Raw genomic sequence first — 17,378 nt, 5'->3', positions numbered from 1 at the left:
GAAAAACAAAAGAGGATTGTGAAGTCTTTACTTGCCCAAAGTTTCTCAGGAACCAAAAATATTGAAAATTTTTTAAAATAAATAAACCTTACAAACATTCGAAGACCAGAAGGAGTCATATAATTAGTATAGTCTACTAATATAATAGAATCTCGGCAAAAGTGAATTGTTTTATTACTGTGGACTCTCACAGTCAATTCTTCTTTCTATTTGAAAGGTGAACATTTAAGATAATTGAAAAGACTTCTCCAGGACATCTGAGAATGTTATGAGACAGAATCAGAAAAGGATATATATATATATATATATATATATATATATGACCATAAAATGTCACTTTGCTTTATCTTCATTGGTACCTTTTTTCCCATTTTATAAGCCAGCACACTGAGACCTAAGTGTTGCCCAAGGTCACATAAAAGTAACAGGGTCAGGGCTTGAACCTGTATCTGTTTGGCTCTTTTCAGCTCTACACAGAGTAAACTCAAAAGAAGGAACAGATACAGTAGAAAGACTGGCTTGAAATTATTTCCTCTGAGATAAGGAGGGAAAAAAAACCTCATAGGACACAGTGAAAAGGAAAGAAGAGGACTTTCCTCTATATGAAGAATGCATGGGACAGCCAGGTATAAAGCTCAGTGGTGCAAGTGCCTGCCTAGCACGCATAAGGTCCCGAGTTTGATTCTCAGCACCAAAACCCAACCAAACAAACATAAAAGAATGCATAGGGATGTAGGAAAAAGTGAAATACTTGGAAGAGGGAGTCAGAGAAAGTGCTTGAGATGGACCTTGGTTTTCCTGGAGGATGCAGAGGGCTAGAGGGGCTTAAATCAGGGGCTCTCAACCCCAGCTTCACTGGCTTCACTTTGGAAGCACCTGGGAGCTCAGTAAAAATGTTCAATACTAAATCTCATCCTCAAGTGGTTTAGTTAAAATCTTTAGCTTATTTTAAAGATTTAAAATATGGACAAGGCATAGGCATATTTGACCTATTTTGCACATGATTCTAGTAATTTACATCCACAAGCAAGAGATACTTGCTTAGGAAAACCAAAGGTTGCCACAGCCAATCACAAATCAGGAATCAGTAACTGATGTGGCTACTGCTCCCATCCAGTGGAACTCTTCTGGAAGCAAATTTCAAATCTTTGGTCACTGTCAAGGTTACTGTCACCCTCCCGCAAGTGTGAGTGGGGAATGGGCTACAAAGAACCAGGGCAGTGGTTGGACCCTTAGCTCTGGAGTGATAAAAATACAAGTTCAATTTCAGCTCTATTATCCTTCACTGTTTGATGTAGGGTAAGTTAAATCAGCTTCTTTGAGTACATTTCCTAACCCAACAATTGGGATAATGTATGTCTTCCTCTTTGGATCAATGAGGCAGTGTGAGCAAAGATCTAACACAATGTTGCACACCTGGCAAAGATTCAATTTATGGTGGCTCCAGGAGCCACTCCAGAGAATATTTACATACAGAGTATCAGAGGCTGCCTGCGATAGGAATGTGCATTGCATGCTAACCCCTCAGAGATTGGATGGGCTGCATAGGCAAGGCATTTCAGAGACCTGTATTCCATGTTTGGCTTCCTAAGAATTCACTAGGACAGATAAATGATACTGAAAGGCTTCGAGTATCAATGGCACTACATTGAGCATCCAGATCCTCTTACCCAGGAAACAAATCTTATCCGACACGTTTCTGTTATCCAACTACACTGCTTTTTATAGCAAAGTAGTAAAGTAGGACTTGAACTTAGGCAGACAAGGCTGCTAAGGGACTTTGGTTCTCAATAACCTGGGTCTCATATAAAGAAACCCAGATGAGAGATGAGAGATAGATAGATAGATAGATAGATAGATAGATAGATAGATAGATGAAAAAGACCAAGAGAACAGCAGAGAAAAACAATATAAAAGGAGAGGTGAAGAAAAGACAAAGCGGTAGAAAAAATCGGAGAGGAAGAAGTTTAGAAAGACAACACAGAGAAAAGAGAGAGGAGAAAGAAAACAGGGATCCATGCAGAGGCCTTACCAACTGCCTTCAAGGAGGCATACTTGTTGAGCTCTTTTCCTGGTGGTTGCTGTTCGTAGGGGTTGGAGATCTGGCCCAGATTGGGGTAGGAATGTGGATGGCCCATCTGCTGGAGCAAAGGAGAAGTGGGTACTGCATTGTTCATCTGGGTGGTATCTGAAAGTGAAGAGACAGAGAGACAGTTATAGAGAAGGCAGGACTTTTACCCACTGGCATCATCATCAAATGCCTTAAACTAAAACTGGGAACAAAAGGGGGAGAATAGCAAAAGGTAAATAACACAACTCACTGGAGAGCAGCTGAGGAGATAGGAGTGACTTCATTTTCAAAGGCAGAGTACGCACTCAAAACATCTCCGCTGCTCCCATAAATTAACGTGTTAAGATCTCATGATAAAGAGATTATTTTGTTGTCAAAATAATATTTGTGCTGAAAGATGCTCAGCTTCAGATATAGTCAAGGAAATGTAAATTAGAAGAACAATGAGAAGTCATTCCTTTGTCAAGAGGTGGGCAAATATTAAAATCATTGAGGACACATTAGTGAAGGTGTTAGGAAAATAAATTCCTCATAAGCGCCTGGTAGACAAGGAACCTGCTATAACTTTTGGAAAAGAAGTTTGTATTGTGTCTTGAAATTCAATTGTACTGTGTATTGTAATGCATATTTTTACCAACAATAGCTATATCTAGGGACTGAGCCTACAGATACATAAGCATCAGATTGTATAGAATTTTGTTCAGTGATATTTTTTGCACAATTGCATTGTTCTCTAATATAAAATAAAAAAACAAAAATAAACTGAACTCCTGTTACCATGGAAATTCTTTAAAATTACTGTACATATATTGTATACTATATATATATGATGAAATACTTTGCAATTGTTAGAAAAATACATTAAAATAAGTTATGTATGTCAAACTGGAGATTTTCTTGTGGCTTCTATTGTTAAATAGGGAAGAAATCTGCAAAATAATACCAATAATACAGCATTTTTCTTAAAGGAAAAAGTCTATGCCTATTTTGTGTGCTATGGTTTGTATAAGGCATATAAAATATATAAAAGCATACATAATACATACTGGCTGTTACAAGGAAAGGGGATCCATAGGAAGAGAGACTGCAGAAGGTCATTTGAGGAAACAACCATTGAGATGAGAGTTAGAGGAAGAACAGAATCCTAGTTGAGTGGGAGAGAAAAGGCACAAGAGAAGTATTTGGGCAGGAAAGTCATCCTGGGCCTTGTAGCTGGAAGGAACTGGGATGCTCAAAAGTGAGAGGTGGCACCTGTATGCAAGAGAAAAAAGGTTTGTCTAGAAAGGCTGGGCAGGACTTGGGAGAGTTAACAGGCCCCATCTTCATCATGAGAGCAAAAAATGGGAAAATGGGCAAGATGAACTTGAATACAAGGAGTATAAGTGAGGCAATGATGGTTCAATTTCACCCAGGAAATTTGAGGTCTCTCAAGCTTCATGAAGCACTGGTATCAATCCAGATGAACATTACACTCTATGCTGCAGATACCTTGAAAAGTCCCTTATCAGGCTTGTGCACCTACGCATTTCCCAGTTGCTATACATGTTGACTGCCAAAAGCTCACAGCTGCCCCTCGTATCCAGAGAATTGTTCTCAGCTGATGGAGCCACCAACTTGGGTTTAATTCACTTCATGCATCTCACCCTTGAAACTTGAGGTGACTGGCAAAGAATGCATGGTTGACAACCAATCTATGGTTAACACTAAGGTGCCAAGACCAGCCATTTGCTTCAAAGTGAAGGCAACATTATGGAGCAATAGGCACTGTGAATCTCGCTATGAACTGAGGCATATTTAGGGATGGATTGTTAACATTTTTTGTAAAGGTACAGGTAGGTACAGGTACAGGTAGTACAGGCTTTGCAAGCCATTTAGCCAGTACTGTAACTAATCTACCACTGTGTTTGAAAGCTGTCCTCAATAATATAAAAGCAAGTAGATATGGCTATGTTTCAATAAAACTTTACTTGCAAAATCATGTAGCTCCAGCTTGGTCCAAAATCCATAGTTTGATCATCCCTGGTCTTGACTTCACCTGAGACCCTCATCTTTGTGTGGCTTCTTTATCTTCCCCATTGTATTTCTCTCAAACTTTAGAGTATTTGAAAATAACTTCCGCAGAGTCACATCCACCTGAACCCCTGTCCCAGGCTCTGCTTCTAGACAACTCAACCCATAACATATAGAACATGCTTGGCTTTAAAAACCAATGAAACCAAATGGAAAGGGAGAGGGAGGCCACAGAGGATGCACAAATGCAAACAGTGTATTTTTGTTATTGAACATACCAAGGTCATTGTATAAATTCAAATGACTAAAAGGAACATCACCAAGCATAAACCAACTAATCCAACTCAGACTGGCATCAAAAGGGGTGAAAGCATACTTCTTAGCGTTTTGGCTGAGATTCAGCAGGAGGAGCAGAGGACTCAGATAAACAAAGCCATGGCAGGAAAGGCATGGTTTCCACTCTGGGATGCCTTGACATTTCTTCTCCTGAACCAACCTGCTGGGTGTCCTGTCTGCTTCCTCTGGGAATGTCAAAGCAGAAATATTTTTGCCCAAATGTTGATCCAATGAGACATTTATGATAAATTCTCATTGTTTGTCATTGTATGTGATTGTCTGTTTTCAGCAGATAACACTGTTTCTGTATATTTAGAACAGTCAACTCCTTTAATGTACTGCTTTAGCTCCATCCGAGTCATGTGACAAGCTGCTAATCATGATAAATCAGTTTGTATTTTCTCAGAAATTACTGAGATAAGGTCTCAAGTGTAAGCATATCTGGAAAATGGGCTTAAGAAATACTTACAAAATGGTGACAGACATGGAAGAGAGAGAAGAAAACAGAATGTGATGCCAACCAACATGCAACTGTCATGAACTGAGTTGAATCTCACTCTAGTGCATGATGCTAAAAGCATGCCTCGGAATTGAAATCACAGGGGTTGAGCCTTTTGGATTTTTACACCAAAAATCTAAATCTTTGGTAGAGGGCTATTCCAAGGAGATACTAATTTCTCAACATACACAACCTGCTATGTCTACAGGCAATGCGTGAGCCCTAATGGTCAAAAGCATCCTTGCCCAGAGATGTAAGAGCTGGAAGTTGAAAAGCGGGTGTGTATACTCTGAAGTGGCAAGGGCTCAAATGTTACACTAATTCACATTTTTGGCCATAGAAGTGAGCACATCACCCAAATCAAACTAATCATAATTCTTCTTTCTCTCATAGTGATTGAGTGGATAGGAGAATACAATCCCTACTGAGCACCTCAGATTTCATCCATGAATATTTCTCTTTAGAACCACTACAGTAAAAAAAAAAAAAAAAAAAAAAAAAAAAACCACAAGGTCATGAAGCCAAGTGATACTGAACCTTCCATGTAAAGAAAACCTTTCTTCATTATGAGAAACTGAGAGAATAAGGGCACTCCCCTTTAAAGAGCTAGTTATATTTTAAGGCTCCTCTCACTGGCAACATAGAGTTTTGACTAATGAAATTTGTGTCTGGATTCCTTCTGGGAAGCTGGAACTGATCAGAATCAGCTACCTCTGCCATAGTGAAAAAGGCAAAGCTTGAAGTTGGCATCAAAATGGAGAAGCTGTTGCCTCTTGATTTACTGCAGAGCTGTAGCGAAACTTTCCAGGTGGGGCAAAGCAGGATGGGGAGAGGCTGGTCAACAGGTCCAGTTATAGTTAGATGGGTGGAATACGTTATGGTGTTCTATAGCACAGTAGGGTGATTACAGTTTACAACCATACATATTTCAAAATAGCTAGAAGGGAGGATCTTGCATGTTTTCACCACAAAGAAATGCCCATGGATATGCTCATTACACTTCTTTGACCTTTACATAAAATATTGCACTATATTCTATAGATACATACAGTTATTATGTGCCAATTAGAAATAGAACTTTAAAATATTGAGCAGTACATAAAGAACAAGCAAAGACACTGGTAGACTAATCAAGTAATGGTTCAGTGCCAAATGTTTTATCTTCCCTGGAAATAAATCTCAAACACCAGCTTCACTGTCAGAATTGACACTTGCAAACTTTACTCCAGAGTAAACTGTTCTACCATATTTTGCTCCCTCTTTCCCAAAACCCATCACTATGCTCAAATCCTATTTCAAATCCTGCCTTTGGAGACGCTAGCCATTTTATTAAGGGAGGAAAAAACCTGTAGAGATGTTCTTCAAAGGACATCTTGGGACAGCTTTTATATTATTAAACAGAATACTTAATATTCCATTATAGAGTATTTGCTTTTAGATTATTTCTATCAAGTCTTGGGCTACCTCAAGGGCAGGGAGTATTATTTAATATAAGTAGGCATGACAGAGAGGGCCCACCAAAGTGATACCTCTCAAAAAGAGAAATAAGGCTGCCCCAAAATCATGTTCCCGCTTTCACATTCAAAACCACAGGAAGCCAATTTCTGGCAGTTTTAGATAGCCACTTTGTGCTAGCTTCCAGGCAATGGATATTGAGAAATATTAAAATTTAGTCTCGGGGAAGTCATCAAGAATTATTAAACATACATTTGTGGCTGAGTTTTAAAATGTTGTTTCATTTTACCAGCTAGAAAATGGGCAGCTTGGGTGCTTTATTGAGTTTTCCCCAAAATCCGTTCAGAGAAGGAGAAGGTGTACATGGGAGGAAAACCCAAATTGGCATCTAATAAAAGTAGAACAATAGAGAAAACAAGAGTGTAGACCGGGCAACATTTAGGTTATAGTCTGCAAATATACTGCTCTTGCAAAGTTGAGAAAAGAGACAAAGATATATGTGTATGCATATGCATGCATATGTAATTATACACACAACAGCATTTCTTTTGCACAGTTTTGTCCATGGAGGAATCTGGTAGTATCAGTGATGTCTTGCTTTTAGTAAAATGATTTTTCTTTTAGGTACACTCCAACTCCAGAGACCCCTCTGTAAATTATTCTCCCTACCCGATCCCATAAAAAACTATCCTCACCTCATTATAATTTTGCAACTTATTATAATTCTTAGAAAAAACGAAGGAGCATTTGCTGTCTTATGGCACTGAGTTCTAGAAAGACCCTCCATCAGCAAGCAAGAAGCTGGCAACACACCTATGCTCTCCCTCCTAATACAGAGAAGGAGCCTCATAGACCTGACAATCCTGTTCAAAGAAAGTTAAGATACAGTTACTCTTATTGGAAGCACCTACCAGCCTTGCACCAAGGTAACCACTGTCTAAGTACTGTTATTATGTGCTTATATCTTAGTCACTCCACAGAAGTAAAGTGGATGCAATTCAAAGAGGGTCAGGGTAAAAACTGCTCAGTTACAAACACTGAAAGGGTGTTAGGAATTTATGCAGAAAATAAAAGTACAAAAGACTAAATCAATTTGACTTGTCTTAGAGGAAAGACAATACAAGTAACTCCTTCAAAACCTATCACAAGGAAGAATAACATAGAATCATAGAATGGCCCTGGAAAGGCATATGCACTTCTTACATATACTATCCCCTTTGGTCCTTGTATCAGCTTAATGGGGGAATGATGTAGGGATGATACATAGTGATGTTAACTTTTATATCATAGAACGGTTTTAAATTTTCAGAAATACTGCAAAGATTGTATAAAGAGTTCCTATCTATGCTAGACCCAATTCCTATTATTAGCATAGTAGGGCACACTTGTTACAAGGGAATGAACCAATGTATATTATTATTAAATACCACTCTTCATTCAGATTTCTTTCACTTTTACCAATTTGTCCTTTTTTCTATTCCAGAATCCCATCCAGGTATCACATTAAATGTCTCCTAGGTTTTTCTTGGCTGGCAGAGTTGCTCAGACTATGATTTTCATTGTCTTGAGGAGCACAGGTACCTTGTAGAATGTCCTTCAAATGAAATTTGTCTCATGGTTTCCTCATGATTAGATTGGGGTTATGGGGTTGGATAAGGAAAACCACAGAAGTAAAGTGACATTCTCCTCATAACCTATCAAGGAGACGTCCTAGGATGATTTATCACTGTTGATGTTAACTTTATCGCCTAGCCAAGGTGGTGTTTGTCAGATTTCTCCATTCTGAAATGACTCTACTTTCTCTCTCCATCCTTTAGTCTTTGGAATAAGTCACTGTGCATCATCCACGCCCAAGGTCAGGCAGTTATGTTCTGCCTCACTGAGTAGAGCATGTCTGTATAAACTGCTCAGAATTCTTCATGGGAGACTTGTTTCTTCTGCCTCATGTATTTGTTCATTCATTTGATCATTTATTCTTGCAGTGTGGGCACAAGAGTATGTATTTTATATTTTTGGTTATAATCCAATATTACTTAATTTGGGGTTTTTTATCAAATTGTTGAAGGTCTAGCCAACTGAAACTATCTCGGTTGGTTCCTGTGCCGCTTTTGGTAATTCAGTATTACCCAGACTTAACTTGCATACTCCCTATCTTAGCCCAAGGATCAACCATTTCTTCAGGGAGCTTCACTTGTTTCACTGGAGTGGGGTGTTAGCATGTAGGGACACTGTAGTTGCTTTGAGCCTCTCTCAGTTGATGAAATTAGAAAACTTTTTAAAAATAATAACACACAAATGTACTTCTATCTATAAATACCTATATATGCAACCATCTGTGCCTATGTCAGGCATTAACCCATCCTCACATCTCCAATTCAAATCCATTATCAAATGGATGATTCCAGCCCTCTCCCCTGACTTACCTGTAACTCTTCATCGCAGCAGTGATAAGCCTGTCTCCTATCATTCACTATCCCTTTAGTTAATTATTAAATTTATTATATTTTTATAGCAACAGCAAAATTTTAGCCCATAACCCTGTAGAAAACAACTTTGTTAGCATACAATGCTTGGGAGCTAAGTATTTTTCAAATTATTAACGTATGTTTCCCTTTTTGCCTTCCTGAGTATATGAGCTTTCCCTTGGATGACCTATGGCTTCCATGTGTCTGAGTGAGGTGAGGAATTTATATTCTGTTTATTACAGAAGTGACACAAAGAAAAATGCTGCTGATGGTGGTGGTGCTGGTAGTGAGAATGATGATGATGATGAATGAGAAAGTAAATATAGACCTGTATGTGTAATAATCATGTTATGGGACTTATAGGTAACAGACATTTCCATATGTACTTCAAACTTGTCTATGAGCTGTTGTTGTGAACCTATTTGGCAGAGGAGGAAACAATAACCAAGAAGTTTTACTCAAATTAATATTACTTGAAAGTAGCAAAACCATCCTTTGAGCCCTGCAGTCTAACTAGGACACTACCTTGGACACTTCCCTACTGCTTTTGTGGAAGTTAATATTCAAATTTCTGACAGTGAAAAACTGATTTTGTAGCCAGATAATAGAAGTTTTTAATCATGCTATTATCTGTAGAAGATTTTTTTTCTGTCTAAATCCTTTCATCTCCACTTGTTAGCATATTAAGGACAAGATTTAACACTGTTAAACACAACAGAGTTTAACAAAGGTGAGCTGGAGAAGAAAAGACATGGGAAGTCTGCGCTGATTCTGGGAGGTTCTGAGAAGGAAAAGAGAGCGGAGGAAGATACAAACCCAGGGTATGGGGAGGAATGTTGGAGAGTTGAGGGAAATCCTGGGAGTAGAATCTCCTGTTCCGCTCCTGTTGGGGCCTCTGGCAGTATCTCATTGTGAAGAAGCCCTGAGCTGTCTCAGAGTAGCTGAGCCTGTTAAGAACAGGGATATAATCTGATGGAAAGATTGCCAAGCTGACTGTTCCAGAGACTCTTACAAACCTGACAGCTTTTAGACGAGGGTCGTACTACAGACCCTGTCATTGTGGAGTAATGGGTTCCTTGTACTTCACCCCAGTCTCCTAATCAGATGGACATCACAGGCCAATTCAATAAAAGTTGTCTTCTCAGAAACTCCAAATTCAAAAGGTACATTATTTTTGTGTGTGTCTTATTCTGAGATTTTTAGTAGGATGTGCCTTCCTGTGAATAATTTTCAGCTTTGTATGTCTGGTGCTAGTATTTACTCTTTCTGTTATTACTTTAAGTGATTTCATCTCTGTCCATTTGTTTTTCCAGAAGAAATGCTCCTATTTAATACAGCAGCAAAAGATTCAATGTTACAATACTTTCATACGCTAGTTCTTACAGTTATTTTTCTCGCTTTTGTCTATTCTCTATGCACGTTATGACTGTTATTATTTGTGACTGCTCTGTGACACGGTAGGTGAGATGGAATGGGAAGAATGGGGTGTATGGATGAGTAGTATTAGGCACTAAGAGTGAGGTTTGAAGGGAAGAATAGTGATAGATGACAAGACTGGTGTGGGTTCTGTTTTTATTGAAGTACTTTTAGTTTAGTCGAAGGGTTAATACTGAGTCTTATTCCTAATAGCTAAGTCCTGGAAGGAGCCTATGTACACATCAACAGATGATTAGAGAAACAAAATGTGTTATCTATGTATAATAAAGTACTACTTGACTAGAAAGAGTGACAAATTTGAGATATTTGTAGGAAAGTGGATGCATCTGGAAAATATAATATGGAGTGAAATAAATTAGACAGACAAGCTTGAATACAATATGGTGTCTCTCATGTGAGTGAGGCAAAGCACAAATGAAGAAAGTGATACAGGACTGATAGACAGGAACAAGGAGATGGATCTCTTGCAATAGGGAAGCATCTAAGGGAACTCAGATGAGGGGCAGGACGAGAGCAGAGGGAAATAAGAATAAAGATGTGCCATGTGCATGAACCTAATAACCTCACCTAAGGTAAACACTATGCAATAACATGAACTATGACAAATAATATCAACTAGTATGAAAAAGGGGACAGGGACTCCGATGAAAGAGGGGGAAGAGGGGCAGGGAAGAGAAGAGAAGAACAAAAACCAAGCTGTAATATGTGCTCGTAACCATTTCCAAGATGATTGAAAACTGCATGAATTACAAATATATAGGAATTTTTAAAAATGAAAAAGAAACACAGTCTTCATGTAAAACCATTTTACTCCCACTTCTCTAAGTATTATGATACTATTTTATAGATAAGGAAACCAACACTCAAGCTGAGCGACTTGCCCAGTAATAACACATGGCCCCAAATCACAGAGCCTGGTACAGCAGTATCGGTATTTGATCCCAGGTTAGTCCGATGGCAACAGTTGTGCTTCCTCCACTGAGTAAGGATCCAGGAGAGGTACGAGAGTAAGCACTGAAATGTGCTAGGAAAAAGAATCTCCTGGCTCAAGTTCCTTTCTCCTGCAGTTTCCCGTCGGAAAGAAAAACGCCCCTGGCAAGATATATGCTTTTGTTTTTGTTTTTTTGTTTCTTCTCTTATCCAGAGAACTTCCTGCAATACCCAGAAAACAAGCAGTTCTGCTCAGTCCTGAGAATATCTCGTTTCATGTAGAGCTTACCTGTGCCCTTGCTTTGTAGACGAATTCTAGCTCTTATACTACTTACCAAATACAGAATATCATACAATTTTTCCAAACTTTCAACACCAAAAGGGACTGTATTTATGAGGCCGCATTAATCCTGCCCATAGTCTTCCCACCTCCCCACTCTTTCCGTCACCTCTTTGGGCCACTAGATACAACCTCATCCTGATCTCTGTCTTCAAGTATACTGCCATCAACGACAACACAAGAGTGGAGTTTTGGGTGAACTTTGCATTCAAACTTTTCTCCCTTTTACCAAAGCATCTTTAGATGTGAAATAAAGTCTTTGCAAGCCTCAGTTTTCTAAGCTCTAAATTTGGAGCATATCAGCTTCCTGAGGAAGTTACTATGATGTTTAAAGACATTCTATAGACAATGTATAGTATCTCACCTGAAACACTTTAAGCATCCAATACATGTATCTGATCATCAGGGAATCAAAACAACATAATGAAGTTGCCATGAGAAAAGGGCATAAGGTTTGCAGAAGGCTCCCTTTGGGCTAGAATTCTTGAGCATGTTCCTGATTATTCAAGTGTATCAAAACTGGACCAGTGAGAGGGAATGGGTAGAAGTCCCTGCTGGGGCCAGATGCACTGGTAATTCTCACAACAACAAAGAAGACAATAGACTTTTAGAAATCAGAACAGAACTTTGGCTTTTAGCTCTGTTTTTCCTTTCTAACCTTTCCAAATCTTTATGCCCAACATTTTTTAGAGAAGAAAGCCTAAAAATTAGTTTGAAATACCATGCAGATTCATCTCTGGCCACAAGCAAAGGGAAAAAAATCAAATCTAACTCAAAAATAGCCTGTATTTGTGAAAAGAGAACATAGTAAATTAAGCTATGTTCTCAGAAAAATTTTCATGTAAAAGAAGAATTAAATCCATCCTATTGAATCTCAGTGACAGAGGGACCAGCAGGAACTTGCAATGAAGGAAACATATACACATAGATAACTGTAAAATCCTTTGGCAAATGAGCCATTTGTGTTACCCAAGGGTTTGTATCCTTAAGCATGCAAATATTTTTTTCTTATTTTGACCATGTATGATGGGAACATTTTAAAATGAGTTTGTTAAATATTTATTCAATGATCTCTTTCAGCCACTTTTTATGCAGGCTCTGGCGAACAGAGGTTCATTTCAGAGTCTCAGGTTGTGCTCTAAGTAGAAGAAAATTCAGAATGGGAGGCTGATGGGTAATATGACAGGTGAGACAAAGGACAAGTTATAGTCACATGGTTAATCAGCATGTTTAGTGCTATGATACAGCAAAACAAGTGTGCCCATAAAGCACAAGATGGAGCCACCTAGCCCAGTTTTAGAAAAATCTGAATACAAAGAATATTAAAATAGCAAAAAGAACAGGAGAAATTTAATTTTAATTTGATGGAGGATCATGTATATATGTAGAAGCCACAGTGTATAGAGGATCTTGGCAAGGCTACTGCTATCATTGGAATACAGTTGCTCTCTCTGAAACTCAAGGTGAAGATGGTCTCCAGTGGGATAGTGATGATGGATAGTGGAACTTTAGGAGGTAATTAGATCAGTAAGCAGGATTAATGAAGTGCTCATGGGACTGTATTAGTTACCGTGATAGTAGGTGTTATTCGGCCTCCAAAACCATGCAATAGGCTGAGCATGGTGGTGAACACTGATAATCCTAGCACTCAGGAGGCTGAGGCAGGAGGATCAATGCAAGTTGCAGGCCAGCCAGGGATATACAGTAAGTTAAAGGTCAGCCTGCAGAACATAGAGAGAGCCTGTCTCATAGAACCAAAAGAGAAAACAAAAATTTTAAAAATGGCATAAATCAACTTTTTTCCACATAAATTACCCAATATTGTATTCTGTCATAGCAAAATGGACTAAAACAAGTGTTTTTAATACACCATTGATTGCTGAGCATCATCATGATAAATAAAAAAGATTATTTAATGAACCAGTGGACACTACAGGCATTTTCTATATGGATATTTGCTCCCTCCCTCACTAGTTAACAGTAACATGGTTGAGTTTCCACTCTTCCTTCTCTTTCACACTCTCCCTTCCATGACCTTATTCTGTAGTCTTCCTTTGTACTCTTATCACTTTTAGTCTCCTTTATCGCTGTATGGTAAGCAGCAGCCAATCTGTGGACTTTGTCTCAAGAGCTAATGTGTGGTGGAATTACAAACTAGATACCCAAGCTTTTTAGAATAAATTGTCTACTAACAATCACATGAAAAAAAATTAATTTTCTTCTGAAAAATGCTTTTTTATGTTTTTTTTGAAACTAATGCTGACACTCAGCTTAAGCACCATGTCACCCAAGAGACCTTCCTGAACTCCACCCTCTCACTAAATGGAATTATGTGCTGTGTACTATATATTACCACAAGTGTGACAGTGGTCTCATAAGATTTTATTGCCTAGTGACATTGTAGTCATCTTAGTCCATGTAGTACACTCCATGATGTTTGCACCAGGACAGACTGCCTAAAACATATCTCTCAGAATATAGCCCCATTGTTAAGCAAAGCACAGTTTAATCCTATAGCTCTTTTGATTAATTTTCTAGGACTTACATAACGAAGTACCTCAAACTAAGCTATTTAATAACATAAATTTGTTTTCTGCCATTCTGAGGGCTAAAACACCAAGGATCAGGGTGTGAACAGAGTTCACACCACCCGAGGGTGATGAGGAAATATTTGTTCATGACCCTCGTCTAGCCTCTGATGGTTGGCTGGCATCTTTGACATTTCTTGGTTTATAGATGCCTGCTTTCATCTTCACATGGCATCTGCCCTTTGAATATCTGTATCTAAATTACCCTTTTTAATAAAGACACAGTCTGGTTGGACAGAGGCCAGCCCTACTCCAGCCTGAACTAATTTCAACTAATTGTATCTGCAATGACCCTATTCCCAAATAAAGTCGCATTCTGAGGCACTAGGTAAGTCTCCAGCATATAAATTTGAGGGGGCACAGTTCAATGCATAGTATTCTGCTAATTTCTTACCATGTGAGTAGTTATTATTCCCCATACCTCTTTTAGATCAAAGGAATATGTTCATTTCCTTCAGCACTTCACGTCCACTGATGTGCAGCTTAGCCCTTAAGTGGGACTGAATTCTAATATAGAAAAGATAAAAGGAGGTGTTTTTTCCCCAGTCACGTGCTATATGACAGGCAGCAAGCAAGGTGATTTACCCAGAAGTTAGACATTGCTCAAAGAAAATTGCATGGGATGTAATATATTGTCTTAGCAATACAGTCATTTTGTTTGCCCTGAATTTTTTTTTTCTTTTTGGAGAATGTGTATGGTGGATAAATGCTTGGACCATTTAATGCCTGTGATAGCAAATGACAAGAATAAAAAAGCAAGACAATAAAACCAGTGAGAATATTGGGCTTAGTTTATTCATGAAAGACAGATCCTACAGAGATCAGGTAATAATAGCATTTTTCCTCATGCGTGGAGGATGGAAAGTAAATACATCAAGTTTGTGAGAAACTCTACACAGGCTTGAAGGAGCTTCTGGATGATTCTATCTTAGGAGTTTTATTAGGAATTTTTCAATGTGCACCACTTTGGCTCCATTTAGGTTGAAGCTACGTGTGGCCAACACATGGAGCATCCCCAATGCTGGGCAGGATAAGATTTGCTGGGAAATAAAAGTAGGTGGCAAGTGATATAGATGGGGAACGAAAGAGGAAAGGGAAGGTTTCCTTCCAATTCATTACTTCTGAAGCACTGGGGAAAAATGTTTTTTTACAATAGATTCCAGACTTGAAGTTTTGGCAGCATGACCCAAGGTAGGTGATTTAAACCTTGTAATCCCACTTTTCCTGGTTTATAAAATAAAAGGAGTAATACTTATGTCATGGAACTTGCTCTATTTCAAAATTATCTGGAAAAATGAACTCAAAGAGACAAAATAATAAAAACAACATAAGCAAAATACTATGGCAAGTTGGGTGAACCCACTGTCAAATTTTGGGATACCCAAAATGTTTCTGAGTGAATCCTGTTTTCTCCAAACTTGCTAGCTATTCTAGCACTATGAAGCTTCCTGTCATCATCACCTCTATGATGCATTGTGTCTTTGTCTCAACCCATAACACCTGATGGCAGTTGTGTACCATGTTTATTACTGATGATGCGAATTTCAAGATTTTCCTGAGTTTCAAGGTAATGTTGTTCTTGATATTTTGCTGATTCCTTTCGAGCAATTTTAAGTGAATATAGATTCATACTCTCCTCCCTACCCCAAAATATACATATCAGGGATATTTTAAAGCTATATTCTTTTGATACTCCCATCAAAATATTTTCCAGATTCATTTCCCCCTCCCCATTTCCATCATCTCCTCTCTAAATCAAACCATCATTGTCTCTGACTTGGACCTCATGACATATCTCTCTTCCTGTCACCCCTTTCAACCCATTAGCTACCCACAAGTCAAAGTGATCTTTAATATACATATTCTACAAAATCACTTCCTGTTCAAACACATTTCCATCAAGCCCCATAGCACTTTAAGGTAAAAGTAATATTTGTTTTATGTACAAGGTTGTGTGAGATCCAGCCCCTGCCCACCTTTACAGACACAAGACAGTACCATTCCCCCAGCACAATGAGCTCCCATCTGAACCCTCAAATATATACAATATGGTCCCCCTCAGAGCTCTTATATATATATATATATATATATTCCCTCTTCTCCTGATTTCTCATTCATCATTTTGGATATCCATTTTTCTAGTAAAAGCTTTGCTGAGCCTGCTTCCTATATAAATCAGAGTTCTCCCACCATAGTAATTATAATATTAATTCTTCTTATATTAAAAGGCAACATAATAATAGCAAATATCATACCCTTTTCTTTATGATTTTAATTTATAGAAATTTAATTACTTGCATGACTATTTAATTGGTATGTGTCCCCTCTCCCCCAGATATGCAATGACCATGTCTATGTTGCTTACTAGTATAATGCCAGTGCCCAGAAAAATGTCTAGCTCATGGTAAACACTCGTGGTAAACATATAGGACATGGTTTTTAATGAAAAAAAGTGAACTAACACTCATCACAAGATTCAGATGTTACTCTGATTGACTCTATGGTTCCACCAGGTGTCTCCAGAAGCAGAAGTAATTTACCACTGAGAAGACTGCTTCTCACATCAGCTTCCAGGGAAGTAGGACTTTACATCCTATTCTGTGCTCTTTGCCACACTGGTAACTCGGATCTGATAATAGTTGAATCTGATTTTCACAATTTCAGACATTTGAACGCTTGCGTGCTAGTTTGATCAGTTTCCATTTTTCTATTCTATGTATACATTTCAGCCATGGACAGGCTGCTCTGGGGTTAGGTATCCTCTACACCTGGTCTAACCTTCTAGGACCTGATGCAGAGGCAGAGTCACAAAAACTTGTCATGAAAAATATTCCCCAACAGGGCTGCAAGTTGTCATTTTCTCTTGAAAGTCAGAAAGACAACAGATACGCTGAATATGTCTCCTCATAGGAATAAAGTATGGAAGTTTTTGTGTTTGGGGGGAGGTTTGTTTGTTTGTTTGTTTTATTTTTAAAATTCTACATTCAACAAACACATCAGGAATATTGTAAATGTGGAGAGTTAATGGTTCGTTGGAGCTTATCTGGGAAATCTAAGCTAAGAAAGTAAGTTTGCCATGACCATTTGCATCATAGACTGGAGTTTCCCAGTTACCTGATGTCTCTCTCATGTTGTAAAACTCTGAATGTCTGAGCTAAGTCCAACTCAAAGAAAGAGACCTTTAAAAATCATTAAGTTTTTTCTTGATGGTTTGTTTTGGTTTTGGGTGTTTTCGTTCTTTTTATTT

The 17,378-nt window shown here is 38.3% G+C and overlaps 1 protein-coding gene across 2 annotated transcripts in view; it reads right to left on the bottom strand.

The window, feature by feature from the left end:
- The window catches only part of Shisa9 (shisa family member 9), a 299,624-nt gene that overhangs the window by 25,078 nt on the left and 257,168 nt on the right, over positions 1–17,378 (bottom strand). For both annotated transcript variants that reach the window (XM_003477762.5, XM_003477763.5), the window contains exon 3: positions 2,033–2,188. In XM_003477762.5, coding sequence (XP_003477810.2) covers positions 2,033–2,188 — 156 coding nt within the window. The remainder of the gene's footprint in view (positions 1–2,032; positions 2,189–17,378) is intronic.

The sequence above is a fragment of the Cavia porcellus genome, unplaced genomic scaffold (genome assembly GCF_034190915.1).
Source record: "Cavia porcellus strain 051 isolate PalLab524CR breed Dunkin Hartley unplaced genomic scaffold, mCavPor4.1 scaffold_16, whole genome shotgun sequence".
NCBI lineage: Eukaryota > Metazoa > Chordata > Mammalia > Rodentia > Caviidae > Cavia > Cavia porcellus.
This window is presented reverse-complemented; position numbering and strand designations above follow the sequence as displayed.